This window comes from Triturus cristatus, chromosome 5_1, assembly GCF_964204655.1.
Source record: "Triturus cristatus chromosome 5_1, aTriCri1.1, whole genome shotgun sequence".
NCBI classification, from domain to species: Eukaryota; Metazoa; Chordata; class Amphibia; order Caudata; family Salamandridae; genus Triturus; species Triturus cristatus.
This window is the reverse complement of record NC_140587.1, coordinates 614,197,655-614,213,818: the sequence shown is the minus strand read 5'-3', so window position 1 is coordinate 614,213,818 and position 16,164 is coordinate 614,197,655. Positions and strand designations below refer to the sequence as shown.

General features: G+C 43.6%; 1 protein-coding gene across 8 annotated transcripts in view; it reads right to left on the bottom strand.

Annotated features, from left to right (window-relative positions):
* ASPH (aspartate beta-hydroxylase) overlaps positions 1-16,164 on the bottom strand; it is a 675,802-nt gene that overhangs the window by 9,671 nt on the left and 649,967 nt on the right. For all 8 annotated transcript variants that reach the window (XM_085605545.1, XM_085605551.1, XM_085605546.1 and 5 more), the window contains one exon: positions 6,029-6,162. In XM_085605545.1, coding sequence (XP_085461671.1) covers positions 6,029-6,162 — 134 coding nt within the window. The remainder of the gene's footprint in view (positions 1-6,028; positions 6,163-16,164) is intronic.

Genomic DNA, 16,164 nt, shown 5'->3' with positions numbered 1-16,164 from the left:
CCCAATGGAAACCAGTGCCCAGAGATTCTGAGACTCTGAAACTTGTGACTTTCCAGGTCTGACAGGCTCTTTAGTGGTGGCTAGTATAAAATAATCTGGCATTTTTCTAGATCCCTCTCCTCCCAATGCTTTAGTTATAGATGCCAGCAGCAAACAATGGGGTGAAAATTTGGAAAGGGAATCAGTCCAAGGTAATTGATATTCAGAGGAGATTCAGAAGATTTGGGATTGGAATGAGCCAGCTGCCATATATCAAGCCTTATTCCATTTTTGTCCTCTGCTCAGAGGTCATGCAGTCCAAGTGAGAACTGGCAAATAGGTGGCCCAAGCCTATGTAAATTGTCAAGACGGTACTTGTATTGTGGTGCTGGCTTGCCTGGCACAGGAAATCTGCCAATGGGCAGAGCCCAATCTACTCAACCAGACAGCAGTTTATCTGTCAGGGATTGAAAATGGACGTACAAATGATCTGAGTCGAATCTTTCTGTCCTCAGTATCCTTGAACTTATGTACCATTCTGTTTCATAAGATCACGCTTTGGATCGGTCATCCCTGGTTGAACCTGTTAGGTTTAATTATAATGCCTTTCTTCTGTACATTTGTTCTCTGGTTCCACCTCCAAAGGCTATGGGCAGGGAAACTGAGGGAATGTGAAGGGGTGGATGGTCCATCCATCTACTGGCCAAAAGCTTGTCAGTATGCATTTCCCCTCAATTACTCCAAGCGCCAGAGCTCTTAGAAAATTTCAAGATATCCACATTGTTCCAGGTTGGCCCAGACATCCCTGGTATCCATTTCTAACTCAGCATTTCATCTTGATGACTAATCCGATTTTGTCATGTCTGTTATGCGATCCAATTCTTCCCGAGGTGTCCCTCACCCTTCCAGTTGGCAGCTTGAAGCTTCAGAACCTAAGTTTGGAAGCTCAGGGCTGTTCCGCAGAGGTCCCTCACTGTACTCAGAAGTCTAGGTGCACTGAGACTCTTAAAGTCTATCTGAGGCACTGGCAAAATGTGCAGTCTTGTGTGCTTCTGGGGACCTTCAGGCCTCTGCTTGTGAACCAATAAAAATGTTGGATTTCCTTAGAAATTTTGTTTTACTGGGTTTATTTGTTTCACCTCTTTGGAGCCAGGGAGAGCCATTAGAGCCATTTGAAGATCAGAAGTTATATCTACTATAGATCTAACCTTGCAGTTACCAAAGACTTTCTTCCTAAGACATTCTGTGGTTCATTCCCCAGTACTTTCTAGAGAACTTCCTGTGGCTTTGCAAGGGCTACAGGTTGCTCTGTTTGAACTTCTTCAGTCAGTGGACTTGAAATCTCGCTCAGCCAAGGCATTGTTTTTGGTGGCAATCTGTTCAGGTTATAGTGTGGGAAAACAGAGGGCTTTACTGTGCGGCAAACCCTTTCTTCAGTTCTTTCCAGACAAGTTGTGCTTCAACTTCCTTCACATTTTCTTCCTAAAATTCCTTCCATCATTCATCCCAAGGTATGTTCTCCCATCTTCCTGTCCTTGGCAGGTTGAAGAGCAATCACATACATTTGATGTTCAGAGGGCTCTCTCTTCGTTGGCAGGGCAGGGTGAATGTCTAACTCTCAGCCATTCAATCTGTTTTGCTTTTTCAACTGCTTATCGTTCTGTATATATTGGGAGTTCAGCTAACAGGGTCTCTGCAAGGTCGTTCCCTTAGGAGTATCTACGTTCATATGTAGATTTCAAAAGGGCCTCTTCAATAGGCATTTCTAACACAGCCACTCGCCCTTTCCCAGTACTTTATGTCACATTATACCAAATGTAGATTGATGGAGGTTTTCTACATGTTTTCTTTCTCATGTTTTGAGTGCTATTTTGCCATGAGTGTTTATTCAAGTTTTTTACTTTGTCAAATAAAACAAGACTGCCCAACATTCTATTGCACACCCCACTATTTTGTGCATGTTGTTTTGATTTTTGTTGCATTATGGTTACTTGTGAAGGTTTGAGTGTTTCCTCACATTGTAAGGACAGGAATGAGGAAGACAGACGGGGAAGTGATGGCCCAGTTATTTAACAGTAATCTTCATTCCCCAGTCTTGGACTTCTTGTCACAGTCCTTAGTTTCCAGAAACCCTCCTCTCACAGGGCCTATAAAAAGCTTGGAAATATTTTTTAGAAGTTCATAGGGTTAGCACTGTATTTAAATTCCTGTTGAGTGGGCCAGGACTAAGTCAGGTACCATGTTGAAGTTATACATCTTGTTTAGCAGGAGCTATTTTAATTTGCTAGTGTAGGCAGAACTGTTTTTGGAACAGGGCAGACATCACATTGTCAGGACTGTGATGATTTAGACCAGGGCTCGGAGTAATAAAGACTACTGGTAAATAACCACCAGCACATTACCAACCCTGGTGAAAAGATGCAATAGCATACAAGAATATTAATTTTTAGGTTGATAGAGCTTTGACATAGAAAGACAGATATTTACTCCTTACTCTCTAAATGATCAGTCTTACTTGTTCTGTTTATAATTTGTAGAATACACTTTGGCCATTTTGCACACCCACATTTGCAATGGTTAAGCAGAAGAAGTTAGTAAACATATTTAAACACAAGATACAATTCTAGGAGGCTTTCTCAGCACCCAACAAAGAAGGAATGTTGGTGTAAGTAACTGAGTTACTGGTTAAGGGGGGTAAATCCCTACTCAAGAAGAAACCACAATCCTTGTCTGAGTTAAGTCACAGCAAACCCTAAATTAACCTGTGCTCAACCTCCTGGTAGCTTGGCAGAGACCAGTCAGTCTTAACTTAGAGGCAATGTGTAAAGTATTTGTGCAAAACTTCAAACAGCAACAACATACCACCAAAGGATCTCACATCAGTTTAGAAAAAATAGAGTGATGTTTAATAAATAAAACAAGACCAAAATGACAAAAATGCAATCAGTAGAACCAGAGATATGCAGGTTTAAAGATATGAGTGAAAATAAGGTCAAAAAGCACAAAGCTGTTAATATCTGGTCGCGCCTGACCTGGACTAAGTCGCAAGTTCAGGCTGTCCATGATTGATCGCCGGGGAGGATGGACGTATAATCTACAGGTGATTCCGTGGAGAGCGAACCTTGACGAAAGTTTGACTACAGGGGCTCTCCTCATTCCAACTCCCATGGGGCATGTAGGTTTAAAGAGCAGGGTTAATGTACCCTCTTAATGTTGAGTGACCATAAGTCACCACACGCAGTGGATAGTCGGTGATCAGACTAGGAGCCCTCCCTTTTTCTATTTGGTCCTGATGAATGCCACGTACCTTTTTGGACAACTGGCAGAAACATGTCGACCTTTAACACAGCGGCGATGGGATAATTAAGGTCCCTGTTCACCGCACTTATGTTTTTATTTCCATCTAGTCACCACATTAGAATAAAAAGTTATCAGGTGCACTATTATGGCTTTTTAAACTCACATTACCCTCTGGGCACCCACTTAGTTTAGAAGTGCATCCCTATCTTTAGGTGTATGCCCGCCCTCCACCAAACGCGGTTTTTGGAGGGCGAGGACTGGCAGATGATGAAGCATGACACCAGGTGGTGTGTGATGCCAGTCCGTCACTTTTTGTAATGTGCCCACTTTTCACTTCACATATACTCGGTCATACTCTAGAAGCGGTCTTCACTGTGATATACATGTTAGTTTGGAGGCTGGCCGTCTTCTAGTGCCCTACTGCCTCTGGTTCCTTCCTCAGGCCTTTACCTGAGGTCTCTAGTGGTTATATATGTCCATGATGGAGCACAGGCGGGCTACAGGGACTCAGTTAGGCCCACTGAACAAAAGTACCTTAGGTTGTGGAGCATTGCGCAGTGCAGCCAAAGCAATGCATCCATTCCGAGGTGATACGGAGCAGCAATACGAGGTCCGGCGTCATCGTTGAGGGCCTGCAATGTGAAGTCTGACGTCGAGGATGTGTCACGCAGTCGAGTTGAGGCATCGGTTCTGAGGGGATGTGATGTGAAAACCTGCATCTTCATCGAGGCTGCTGTTGATGAGGGATTTGAAATGTGATGGCCTGCGTTGGGAAAGCTTCGCACAGGCAGCAGTTTCAATGCAGGCTGCGAGGTCACTGTGGAGTCCTTGCATCGGGAGAATTCTTGCAGAAGTAGTCATGCGTTGGGTTTTGCTCAGGATTGCACTGCGGTTCTGCTGGATCCACAGATGGGCTGGCAGAGCACCTTCTGACCCACTTCCAAGGGTCAAAGACTGGGGTGGCACCACTTGGCAGAGTAGGACTCACAGATGGCAGAGTACAGGTGCTGGGTGCAAGATTGTTGGACCCTTTTGTCCCTGAGGCTCCACTCAGGAGGCCAGCCAACTAGCCCTTAGAGTCACTTTGGATTCCCCGGGTAAAAAGATGCAGGTCCAGTCCTTCTCACCCATGCAAGTGGGCAGCAGGCAGCACAGCAAGTCAGTAGTCCAGCAGTGTAGCAGTTCAGCAGAGTGGTAATCCTTTCAGCAGCACAGCAGTCCTTCTTGGCAGACTATCCACAGGTCCAGAGGTGTACTGAAGTGGTAGTGTCTGAGGTCCAATATTTATACCTGGTGTCCTTCATCTGGAAGGTGAGAGAAGTTAGTAGTTAATGAGTGTCATCAAGTACGAACATCACATGGAGGATTGGGGTATCTCTCTCTTTCTGTTGTTTATTCCACATTGTTCTGTTTAGTAGCAGCTCCTGTTTGAAAGGTGCTGGGCTTCCGGCAATGCTGCATGTGCTGTGTGCGGTCTCATCTGGAGTTTTGTGGGCTAGAAGCATGGTGGAGGAAAATATCCTCGAAACACTGCATATAAAAAGATGGGAGCACAGTGATATCCACTGAATGGAATGAGGAATTCAATATTTTACCTACTCATCCTCCGATATACATGGCCCTCTTTTCAATTAAATGATGATAACAGAAAGGTGTGGGAATGAGGTAAAAAGGCACTTATCTGCAATATGGACCATAATCATGTACTAGAGAATGGGTAGATGCTAGAACTATGAGATTTTGTTATTCCGCCAAGTTTCACTTGAATCCAGAGGGATTCATTCCAAACAAAATGGAGTGCCTGTGCAATGAGAATTAGCAAAACCTAAAGGCAATGAACTAAATCACTGATCCCATGGCGGTCTACTGAGATCATCCTGTAACATCTTCCTCATGGTATCTCAGGTGTAATGCATTAGTTTTGTTGTGAGAGCTTGTAAAAATTGGAAGATTTGCTGAAGGGAAGATTGTAGCAGTTAATCTCCAATCTCAATTCTCCATGCCTGCAATGCAAACAAACCAGTTTGTAACATCTAGACTGCACAACGACTTTTAATGCAATTCCAAGAGGCGCAGGCAGGAGACATGTTGTTTTACCAGTTTAACTGCATTTCACACAAAAAGGAAAAGAAATGTGAGCAGCTTGAAAAGAGGAACATTTAGTATTAGATCTGTGTATGTGGGAGGAAAATGTCACACACATTTTCATTCACTCATGCTTAATTGCTCACTGTTTGGTAAAATACCCTGACAGATTCCCTGAAAGATCCCCACAGCTTTTAGATGTGCTGATCATAACCCTTGTGTTTATTATCGTAGCTCACCTACAAGAGTGCCCTGCATGGAAAGTAAAGGCTATGCATACCGGAAATTGCCCCTCAATATTAGGTCAAGCTCCCCACTCTTTACTACCATAAACAACATTTTGTTCTGAGAAAAGCACAAACAACTGTGGTTATGAATCATACCACTGCTATATATAAAAGGCACTGCTTGGCCCTGATGAGCCTTGTTCACAAATCACTGTAATTACAATAATGATTAGAATAATATGGAAGGCTGAGATTCCCTGACTGGAATTCGAAGCCATGATCTACAGGTTACAACAGATATCAGCCACAAGCATTTAACTCACTCAGGCAGCTTGCCACTTATGCCACAGATGTAAAGTGCGGTTCCATTGTTCAATAAAATAGCCAAAACTGGTCAACAACTTGAAGAAATATAAAGTAAAGATTGCAAGTGTTACCTGGTATCATTTGCGCAGCGGATCCTACAGCCCTCCTTGGGTATGACCAGCCCCAAGTGCATCCTCAGGCGACAGTTGGTGGGCCCAGTGTGAGGCCAGACGTGAGTACCAGGATGCATGACTGAATACTTTATCTGCAAACAAATGCATACTTCAATAAGCAGCATCCTTCAACAGCTATGTAAAATGTTGCACAACATTTAAACACACAGGCACATAAAGAAACAGGCTCACAGCATTTTCACTTTGTTAGCATCCTTAGTAACAAGTAAATATCAGTCTGAGGCATCAACCTCAACAGCAAACAAATGTGATTAAACAGAATGATGCCAGACTTTCAAAGGAATGCACCGATCACTGTGTATTTCAGTAAATGGAAAATCTGAAAATATTGTGTGACTTCCTAATGAACAGTCTACAACAGAAGCATGGATTATGAATGAAACAGCTAGTAATAATGCCAGCACTCTTCCAGGGTTGTGCTATCTACAAGCCATGAAAACACAACCTGAAGATGTTGGGAACTTAATCGAAAAAAGCAAAAACTTCATCAGGGCCTTCCAATTTGGATACCAGTAAGCGAGGAGAAGGTGCCAGGATTCTCTTCATATGTCACTGTATGTCGAAGTCAACAATACTGACCTACAATAATAGAGTATCCACTATATTGACCAAGTACTTAATTATAGTTCTTAAGACCACATGTACTACCTTAGGACGTGAGTGTGAGGTGTTGGAACTGGCCCTTTCTAGGGTGCTTTCCCTCTATTTTTTGCTTTTAACCCTCCTGGTTTTCAGCTGATCTAGGTGCTAGCCTTAGGACTTTGAGCACGTTTGACACTGTCATTCAATCCCAGAACGCAGTGCTGGTCATATACATACTGGTGATTGGTGTATACATAATTGGCTGATTTGAGTTAGATTTAAGTCCGTTGTCTAGGGGTAAGACATATAACCAGGGCAGTTAATTTGAATGCTCCACTGTGGGCCTGCAGCACTGGTTGTGATTTTTAAAGAGATTGCTCATCGAAAATACCACAGGTTTGCCCTGGTGGAGCCTGTGCACGCAGGTTACTGTTACTCGGTTTGGCACTTAAAAAGCTACGTGCCAAGGTTCTGCATGTTTCTTGCTATATCGGTGTTCTCCCCGGGGACAGGGTGCGGTGTCAGGAAGACGTAGGGCATGAGCGCATGTGCTTTACATGCAAGGTTTGTGAATGGCACCGGATGGTGTATTCGGTACGATGGGGCCAGCTTCTCACATTGGATTAGCATGGGGGAATCTAGGGAAAAGCTATTGAGCAGAATAGTAACAGTATAGTGTTTCATATCAATGAGTTTGTAATGGTAAATCCTCTCAGGTAGGGGGGAGTGGATTCCACATTACTAACGTGGAAATGTCACTTTGGGAACTTGGGTATTTCGATGCTCACTGCTCTGTCAGCCTGTCGCCAGTTCACATCTGGGTGCTGAGGGGAAAGCTACATCTGTGCGTTCCTGATAGAAGGCCATATACTAGGGACTCAAGGGAAACTGCAAACCTCTGACTCTGAGGGGCCTTCCTGGGATGGAGATGTGGGGGTGTAATTGGCACCTGCATGCCAAGGGACAGGGTATTGGCCCCAATAAAGATAGTGATCAATCATACCGGGGTAGGATGGCAGACAGGACAGAATTTAGAAGGGCCTGTGCATTTCGATGGTGGCCTTTTGAACTCATTGGATCTTCAAAGGATATTGTTGGTATAACTACTGGGGTTCTGGCCTCAGAAGTTAGAGACGCTTTTGGGATTGGAACCATACTACGCTGGTTCGACGCAGGGACATTGACAAGAGGGACCGTAAGGGCAGGAGGGATTGTAACTGGATTATCAACAGAGTTGTGGCGGCCTGAGGCTTGTTGTGCTCCAGGAAGGGTACTATTACTCGGTGTCGTGACCTGGGTCCCTAAGTTCTCTTCAAGGGCCAACTTGCTGGCCTCCTATCCACGAGATCCCAGGGGCAAAAAGGATCTCCTTGTTTACACAAGATTGTAAGGACCATGCAGAATGCAGCAAAAAAGGTTGGAAGGGAACGTTGGTTGGGACAAGGACCATCCCGACATACATCGTCATCACGCTGTGTAGAGGAATGTGCTCATAAAGATCAGCAGCCCACCTGAGGTGCTAGGACGTGAGGAGTTCGAGGGGTAGAGGGAAGCTTGCAGAGTCTGAGGGACTCATGCTCGCAAGTGGAAACCTGTGCTAGCTTGCACTCCATAGCATGTGGTGTCTGAGGGGCGTTGGGAGACCGGAGCTGGAAGCCTATACTGTCTTCGACTTCCAAATCAGAAGGACGGCAGTGCCTGACATTGTGGCCTCCATCCGAGTTCGCTGGCTCCCTCTCCCCGGACCCACGCCACAAGGTACTCTGTTGGAGAGAACATCGTGACTGAACCCAAGGGGTCTCATTGTGCCTTGTGGAGACCTATGGCTGGCTGCCAGGAGCTCACACCTCTGCTAGTGCGGAAAACTTTCTCCAGACTTGAAAGCATGCCAGCTTCCTGTGTCACAACCTTTTGCCTATGGGGGAAGAGAGATAGTGATCCTGCACTTGTGTAGGTGCTGCTGGAGGCTTAATCCGGATTGGCAAAACTAAGTAACTAAGTAGTTTCTTTCCACTTTAGGTGGTTCCAACAATCTAATCAACATGTCACCAGTAGGGGCACAGTGTATCATTGACTGGTGTGGTTGAGTGACTGAGGGGCTGGGTCGTGAGGAGTAGTCAAAGACCTGCGATTTCTTGACCATTGTAACTGTTGGAGGTATGCAATATTGGGGAATGTTGAGTTTGAGGAATACCTCTGAATATGGCATATATGTTCATGCCATTCTGCTGCTAATGGGAAAATTTGACAATTGCATATAACTGTAAAGTATATATTCAATGAGTATATTGTTTTGAATTTAATGTGTGTGTAACACAAAGACCAGTGTTTTATACATATGGTGTGGAGTCTTCTTCTAGCGAACGCAGTGTGTTGGGAGGCTGGTGTTGTGCCAATACTTTACACGGAGACCCAGAGGATAAGCCTGACTGCTCTGTGCCAGGCTACCCAAGGGTGAGCACAGGTTATCGGACATGTGTTTCGTACTCATCCTATCTAGTAATGTGGATTCTGACTGGCTTCGATGTGTCCCAGCCAGCTGGTAAATGCTGGGTCTAACAGAGGGGAAATGCGAGACATTATTACATATCTACAATACAATGCAGTGGTAGGTCAATGTAGTGATAAGATATTATTGCCAAGCGATATATTACATGTGATATAGTGACCTCCATCTCTGGCCAGAATTACGGGTTGCAATTTAATGGACAGTATCTACCATACAGAGCAAGCGAGTAAGTACACACAGTGAGAAGAGGTTGGGTAAGGCCCAGATTTATTTACTGTGTTATTTGTAGAACTCCTTTCTCATACTATCTTCTAAGGAAGATCATGGGAATAACAATCTGAAGGACATAAACACATTAACCAAAGTCACACAGTGAGGGAAAGCTGGAAATGCTAATAGTCTTCTATGAATGCACAGTTTGAAAAAACAATCTGAGTCAGACAAATACAATTTGGTGCCATTGATAATCCTCTAATTTTGCACCAAATTGACACCATGACACACGTTGGTCATGCCTATATAAAGGATCTTTGTGTTATTGGCGTGCCTGTCAATACAGAAAGGAAAGCGTGCAACCAAGCCTGCTGTAGTTAACATACATCTGTTAGAAAACAATGGTGATAGGGGGAGCACCTCCTGTATCCCACAAGTTGGATCATAGTTGCCAGCCTTATCTGGGTTTTTAGCATGCAATCCATTACATTGCAACAGATTAGATCCATCTGCCATGTCTAAAACTGACTTGAAAGGGATTCAGTTGCTCAGTTCTAACAGTGGATGATTCCTCTCATCCATTAAGTTTCATAGGGAAAAGTACCTGTAAGATAAGTACCTGCTGGCTAGTGAAGGGTTGCTTTTGTTAAGGGGGTATTAGCTAGTAGAGAGCTATCCACTCCACTCTGTTCCCAACTTCTTTGACAAATTCAGGGGATACACATCCTTAGGATAAGAATATATAAATTTTACAGGGTTCTACTAAGGTTACAAGACCTATATCGGATAGGAATTGAAATGTATGAAATGTGGCATACATACTCCCAAATCACGAACTATTGTATTAGTGGGTAGTGATGTGCTGGGACAGAAAAGTCATCTGCATGGAAATGGATGTGCACCCTTGCCCTGAGTCCTCAACTTTACTGATATCTTGATCCCTAATGCTCATTTTTGTTGTCAGTGGCAAACATGGATCATGTGTGTGTGCCATGATATAGGCCTGACTCATTGATTGCAGTCTTGTTGGACTGGAAGGGGCACCCAAAGCGTTACCCTCAGAGTGATGGAAGGCTACTGAATTCACCAGGAGCTAAACAGCACGAGTGCAATGGTGGCAGCATACCGTGTAGTGATAAGTAGGAGTGAACAGGGTTTTTATAACCTGTGTCACTGGAGTGAGGCCTACTGGCTCATTCAGTTAAAGTTTCACTGCTTAACTAACCATTGGCCTACATTGGGTTGGTGTGTAGTCCTGCGCAGCACATGAAGTGTGTAACTGTGATGGGTGTATGTGTTCCTGGCAAGGGTACAATACAGGGATAACAAAGTACTGATCAGTGCGTGCAAGGTGAAGCCATGTGCTAGATGTATCTGTTTCTATGAGTTGTACATTGCATGGAGGAAGTAGTGCTGTGCAGTGCATGCAAGGTAAATTAATATGTGATGGATGTACGTGTGCCTATAAGTGGTACATTACATGAAGGATACAGTGTTGTGCAGTGCGTGCATGTTAAATGTATGTGCTAGATGTATGTATGCCTATAAGTATTACAGTACATAAAGTATACCGCGTTGTGAAGTGTGTGTAGGCTGTATACATGCATTGGATGTATGTATGCCTGTGGATGGTATAATACATGGAAGGTCCTGTGTTGAATTTTGGAAAACCTAGGCCTACATGGTTAAACATGGAGAGGAGGAATCCCCCCCAGATTTGTGTATTACTCCATTCCTGTAAGCTGGGAGGAATACACACTAGACATGGGGAGAGCCAGGCTTCCCCCATACATGCCTAAGGGTTGTCTTGATTCAGTCAGAGGTCAAAAGGAAGGGGCCTGTGCACATCTCAGGAAGGAGATGGGGCTGATTAGATAATCATAAAGAGTAGGGCTGGGAACCTGGGATGATCTTTTGATACACATATCACTGTGGCTGATATCCATTTGATGACTCTAGTCACTCCTGTGGACTGTTTCGTAGGGCTATCAGATTTGGAGTCATTCCTGCTGTGACAGGCTGCTTTCAAGAGGAAGAGAGAGCAGAGGAGTGGAGTGGGGATTTCAAAAGAACAGACCCCCTAATGTAAACTTCAAAGACTCAGATTCTAAATCACATTTGGTGTCTGGCCCTGTCAAGTGGACTCCATTTGCGAGGTGTGAGGAAACTGCTGCTGCACCGATTGGGTGAATGTCCATGTGAAGGGCGAATTTGGCTATCCTTGTATGCCTGCATCACTGCACCGATCGGATCAGAGCCTGTGCATAGTGAGGAGCTGTGATCCTATATGCCAGAATGGGCTGCCACGTGAAAATTGCTGTGCAATGAGGCCTTAGTCCTTGAGTTGTGGTGAGCCGTGGCACAGGAGAGGCCACTGTGTGAAATTTGCCATGCTTTGTGGGCCGTTGCCCTTGAGCAGTGGTGAGCCATGACCCCGTATACTATGAGGGCTAGTACTGAAGACTTTGCTGAGCCGAGCAGGCCAGAGTCGGTGTACAAGAAAGGTACGGTAACACAGTATGCCAGAGGGGATCACCGGGAGCAACAAGATGTGCAACCTGATCTACAACCCCCACCGCAGAAGTGAGAGTGCAGTGGGAGCACTGCCACTGTTGCCAAGATGAGGGACACATTACCCCTCCCCCTCACAGTGGGATGGATTGGACACTTACTCTGCACAGAGGAGTTGCAAAGAACCTCCGGCAGCTTCGGTGGCACAACAGCTTGTGAGGAACTCTGTGCCCCCTGAGTGCAGCCTGCCTCGGCTGTGTGCAACAAACTCACCTGATTCCGCTGCTGCTGCTCCTACTACCCGCAGCGCACTCAGGAAATCCAGACACTCCAAGCCTGCGGGTGCGAACAAGACAGATTTTGTGCCAGTTGGCCCTGGGGAAACTTGCTTACAAGTTAGCGCTGCACAGCTGGAACACTCTTAACGTTAGTTGGGCTTACTATGGATGTTGCCTGTAGTGGGTGGGAAATAACCACTATTCCTGGGAGCAAGAAAGAGTGAGACCCTGGATACCATCTAAAGAAACACAAAAGCCTCAACTGTGTAGTTGTTTGTGAATGCTATATTTTTCCTTTATGTTAGTGTTAGAATTTGGTTGGGCAGTGAGTTATTGCTGCTGCTGCATGCATTTTTAGGTGTGAGCCTGTGTTCACTTTCCTGAATCCAACTCTTCCCCGAAGGAGACTTGGACTGCTCGACCACATTACTACTGAGAGTCAAAGGCAGAAGGGGTGCTTGGCCCAGTTGCTCAGGATCTATAGTAAGTCTGGCCCCTGGACATCATGAGTAAAGACTGCAACCCCCACAGTTGAACCCAGTTACCCAATTGTTTCTGTGGCCCTCTGAAAGGTGTTCTGACATGGTGATAAGTCAAAGAATAATCAAATCTCCTCACAAAGATGAAGGATAGGCAACACGAATTGTAACATTTCACAAACAAATCGAAACTCCTGAATCCAGTGAATAACTTATTGGTGTTTATAGGTAACTAAATGAAATAGGTGCTTTTATTTGTTAGTTGTCACAATAAACTAATAGTCTCTTAGATTTCTTAATTATTCCATTATGTCTTCAGCATTTTTGGTTATGCACACAATTGGGATCCCAGAGTCATTATCCCTTTCTTACTGGTTTTTAGGGGGACATTTTGTTGTCTACACGTTTTGGGGCTAGCCCCTGATTACAAAGTAGGATTTAATGTATTTACACAAGAGAATAACTAATTTCCATTTTCAAGCATGAAAGTGGGTAGGAGGCTGTCTGTTTGATGACAGGGGCTGTTATATATTTTATTACACAATCGAGTGCAAGCAATAAGAACATTAAAGTAAGTAAAATTCTAACCTTTGCATTATCACATTACATCCGTTCAGGATAACTCTTCCCAGAGTATCTGTGGACCATATAGAATCTTTACAGTGCCCTATTACGGAGCAATAGATTTGTGGCGCAGTCTGGGACTTTGCAACCTGCAAGTCTCCTGGGCTGGGCAGCCTCCCGATCAAATTTTACCACACCTATATAGGCCTCTTGGTGAACTGCATTACAATTATGCAGTTAATAAAATAGCTATACTCACAACCACCAGCCAGGGTCAGAACTGGCCAAATCATTTCCAACTCGTTTGCCATAAACATAGCGCAAGACATGAGTGTCCCCTTTCACCTCTGCTCTTTGCACTCACACTGGAGCCCCTAGCCCTGTAACTGTGTAGTTGGGGGAGGGAATGGAGTATTTTCTTAGACAATGAAATTCATGCTGTGTCATTATATGCTGATGATATGCTGGTATAGATCAAGGATATCCGAAAGATAATGTAATCTAAAGCACAATTACTAAATACCTTTAAGGGAGCTTCCGTCTTTGGTGTGAACTGGGCTAAAACCTGCCTAGTCCCAATGAACCCTACTTGTACGGCCATGACTTAGTACTGAACAAGCACCCAGTCAAATGGAAAGACCCAACCTTTAAATATCTTGGCATTAACATCTACTGTTTGAATAGGAAATGCTAGATAGGAAATTACAGCGAGCAATGTCCTCACTTAAGACACAAATTACTTTTTGGAAGTCCCTACCCCTGCTGGTCCCGGGGTGAGTGGCCCTAAGAAATCTTCTTATGCTGCAGAGATTACTTTATTACTTTCCTAATATCCCTATGCTGCCGAGATTACTTTATTACTTTCCTAATATCCCTCTTCCCATACTTAGGAGTATTTTCCATACACTTGATTGCATAATGGGGGACCTAATAGGTAAATAGCAATATTGAAAAATGAAATTGCAATATTGATGAAAATCGGGATGCTCTCCCATTCCAAAGGTAGATACGGCACCTTGGGAATTTGTGGGGTGAGATTTCTGAACTGTAATCTAAGGATTAAGTCAGAGAAATATATTTGGAGAGTAGGGTCCCTCCTTCAGGACATCTCCTTTACTTATAAGTTTATGAAGGCAGTCCATCTAATTACCTCCACGATACCAAATGTGAAAAGGCAAAGTGGCATCTGTCAAGCTAAATGTGGTTGCAGTGCTCGATTCACATCATTATGTGTGCTTAGTCACGTGACCGAGAGTAAAGTCCTTTAGAAAACTGAACCAAAAGGTGCTGGAGCCATCTGGGACGTCCAATGCCCATCTTGAAATGGAACAGAAACTGAGACAATCTTCTCTGTAACTCAATCATTTGAAGAATTTCCAGTGAATGAGTCAGTAAGTTGGGCCTATGCGTCAGGAACCAGCCCAATGAGCAAATTTAGCGTACAGGAATATGGACCTGAATACAGAAGCAAACTGCATTTCACCTCGCCATAGGGGACCATGGTAACATACATCCCTTGAATCAGAGATATAGGTTTTTAAGTAAAGATGATTGACACGTTCTGAAATGGGAAACTCATAGAGAATAATTTAAAATAGACTTAAGACACTTTGGCACGAGTATGCCAATGACAGTACACAGTAATGTATGAGAGAGAACATTTCACCTTCTCAAAACACATTGCTACAGGTATATTTAGCACCCACCAATACTTCTGTTCATTGAAAAATGTATATGGTCTAAAGATCAGCATGACAATTTATCAAAAGATAATGGACTTGAAAATCCAAGCCATTAAAAAAACCGGTATGGAATGCCAAGTGAAAGATGCCTTTGAACAGCTGTGCACCAACAATTATTTGGAGAAAAAAAGAAACTAAATTTTGAACATTTTCCAAATTCCATGTGTCTCATTTTATTAATTTGCATGGTCTCAAAATCCCTGTATCTTTCCTGATGCTCTCCAGTTAGAAGTTGTTAGAAACACTCTGGCCAAGCAGTGGATAAAGGGAAGCAAGTCCCATGGAGATATACGCACACAGGGCAAGAGAATGTATTGGGACTCCTCAGAGATTACCTTGGATAGTAAGGGGCTACTAAAACTAATACAATCAGACATTGGTAAGGCCCGGATGTCTACTTGCATGAGATCTGAAACAACAAATATAAAATGCCCTTTCATGCTTTCGGTATTACTTCGGACCATGACAGGGCATATTCGGATTCTCGTACCTTATTTCGTAACTCGGGGTTAATATTGGGCTAACCAACCCTATAATTGTTGTCCTATTTATTGCAGTTTATAAAATACTGAAGTCTATGCAGATTAATGGCAATATGTATATATATATCCTACTGGCGATAGCTAGTAGGTATTATAGTTAGGACCAACTTTTCCCATTGATGAAGCATTGTTTTGCTTTGCTAATAACTTTAGCGCCGTTTGACGAATCTTCACAAAATATTTTTTAAAAAGTGGGCTTTGCCGAGTTCTGCATGGAAAGTTTTGGGGTGATTCATCAAACAGGGGCTGAGAAAAAAGGGCGATGGTGTCCTGAAACAATTTTTACCCATTCAATGTGTATGGGGCCAAAACCGCTGAACAGATTAACACCAAATTTAGCAGACAGCTAGCTCTTGGTCCAGAAAGAGCCCTTTTTTTGTAATTTGGGTAAATCTGTAAAGTAGTACTGGAGTTATTAAATAATTAAAACTTTGTATAACTAGGGACATGGATTCTCTGCGGATCCAATTATATATTACTTTTTGTTAAAAAAAACCATTGAAATTCACTAAAAAAAACAAAGGTTACAAGGAAGGACGTTAGGTTGACATTTTACCCACTCAATACCATAGAAAATCAGCATTTATAGTTATACTTATAGTTATACTTATCTGAAGAAACTATAACTTGTGACGTTAATTAACTTTGGGCCA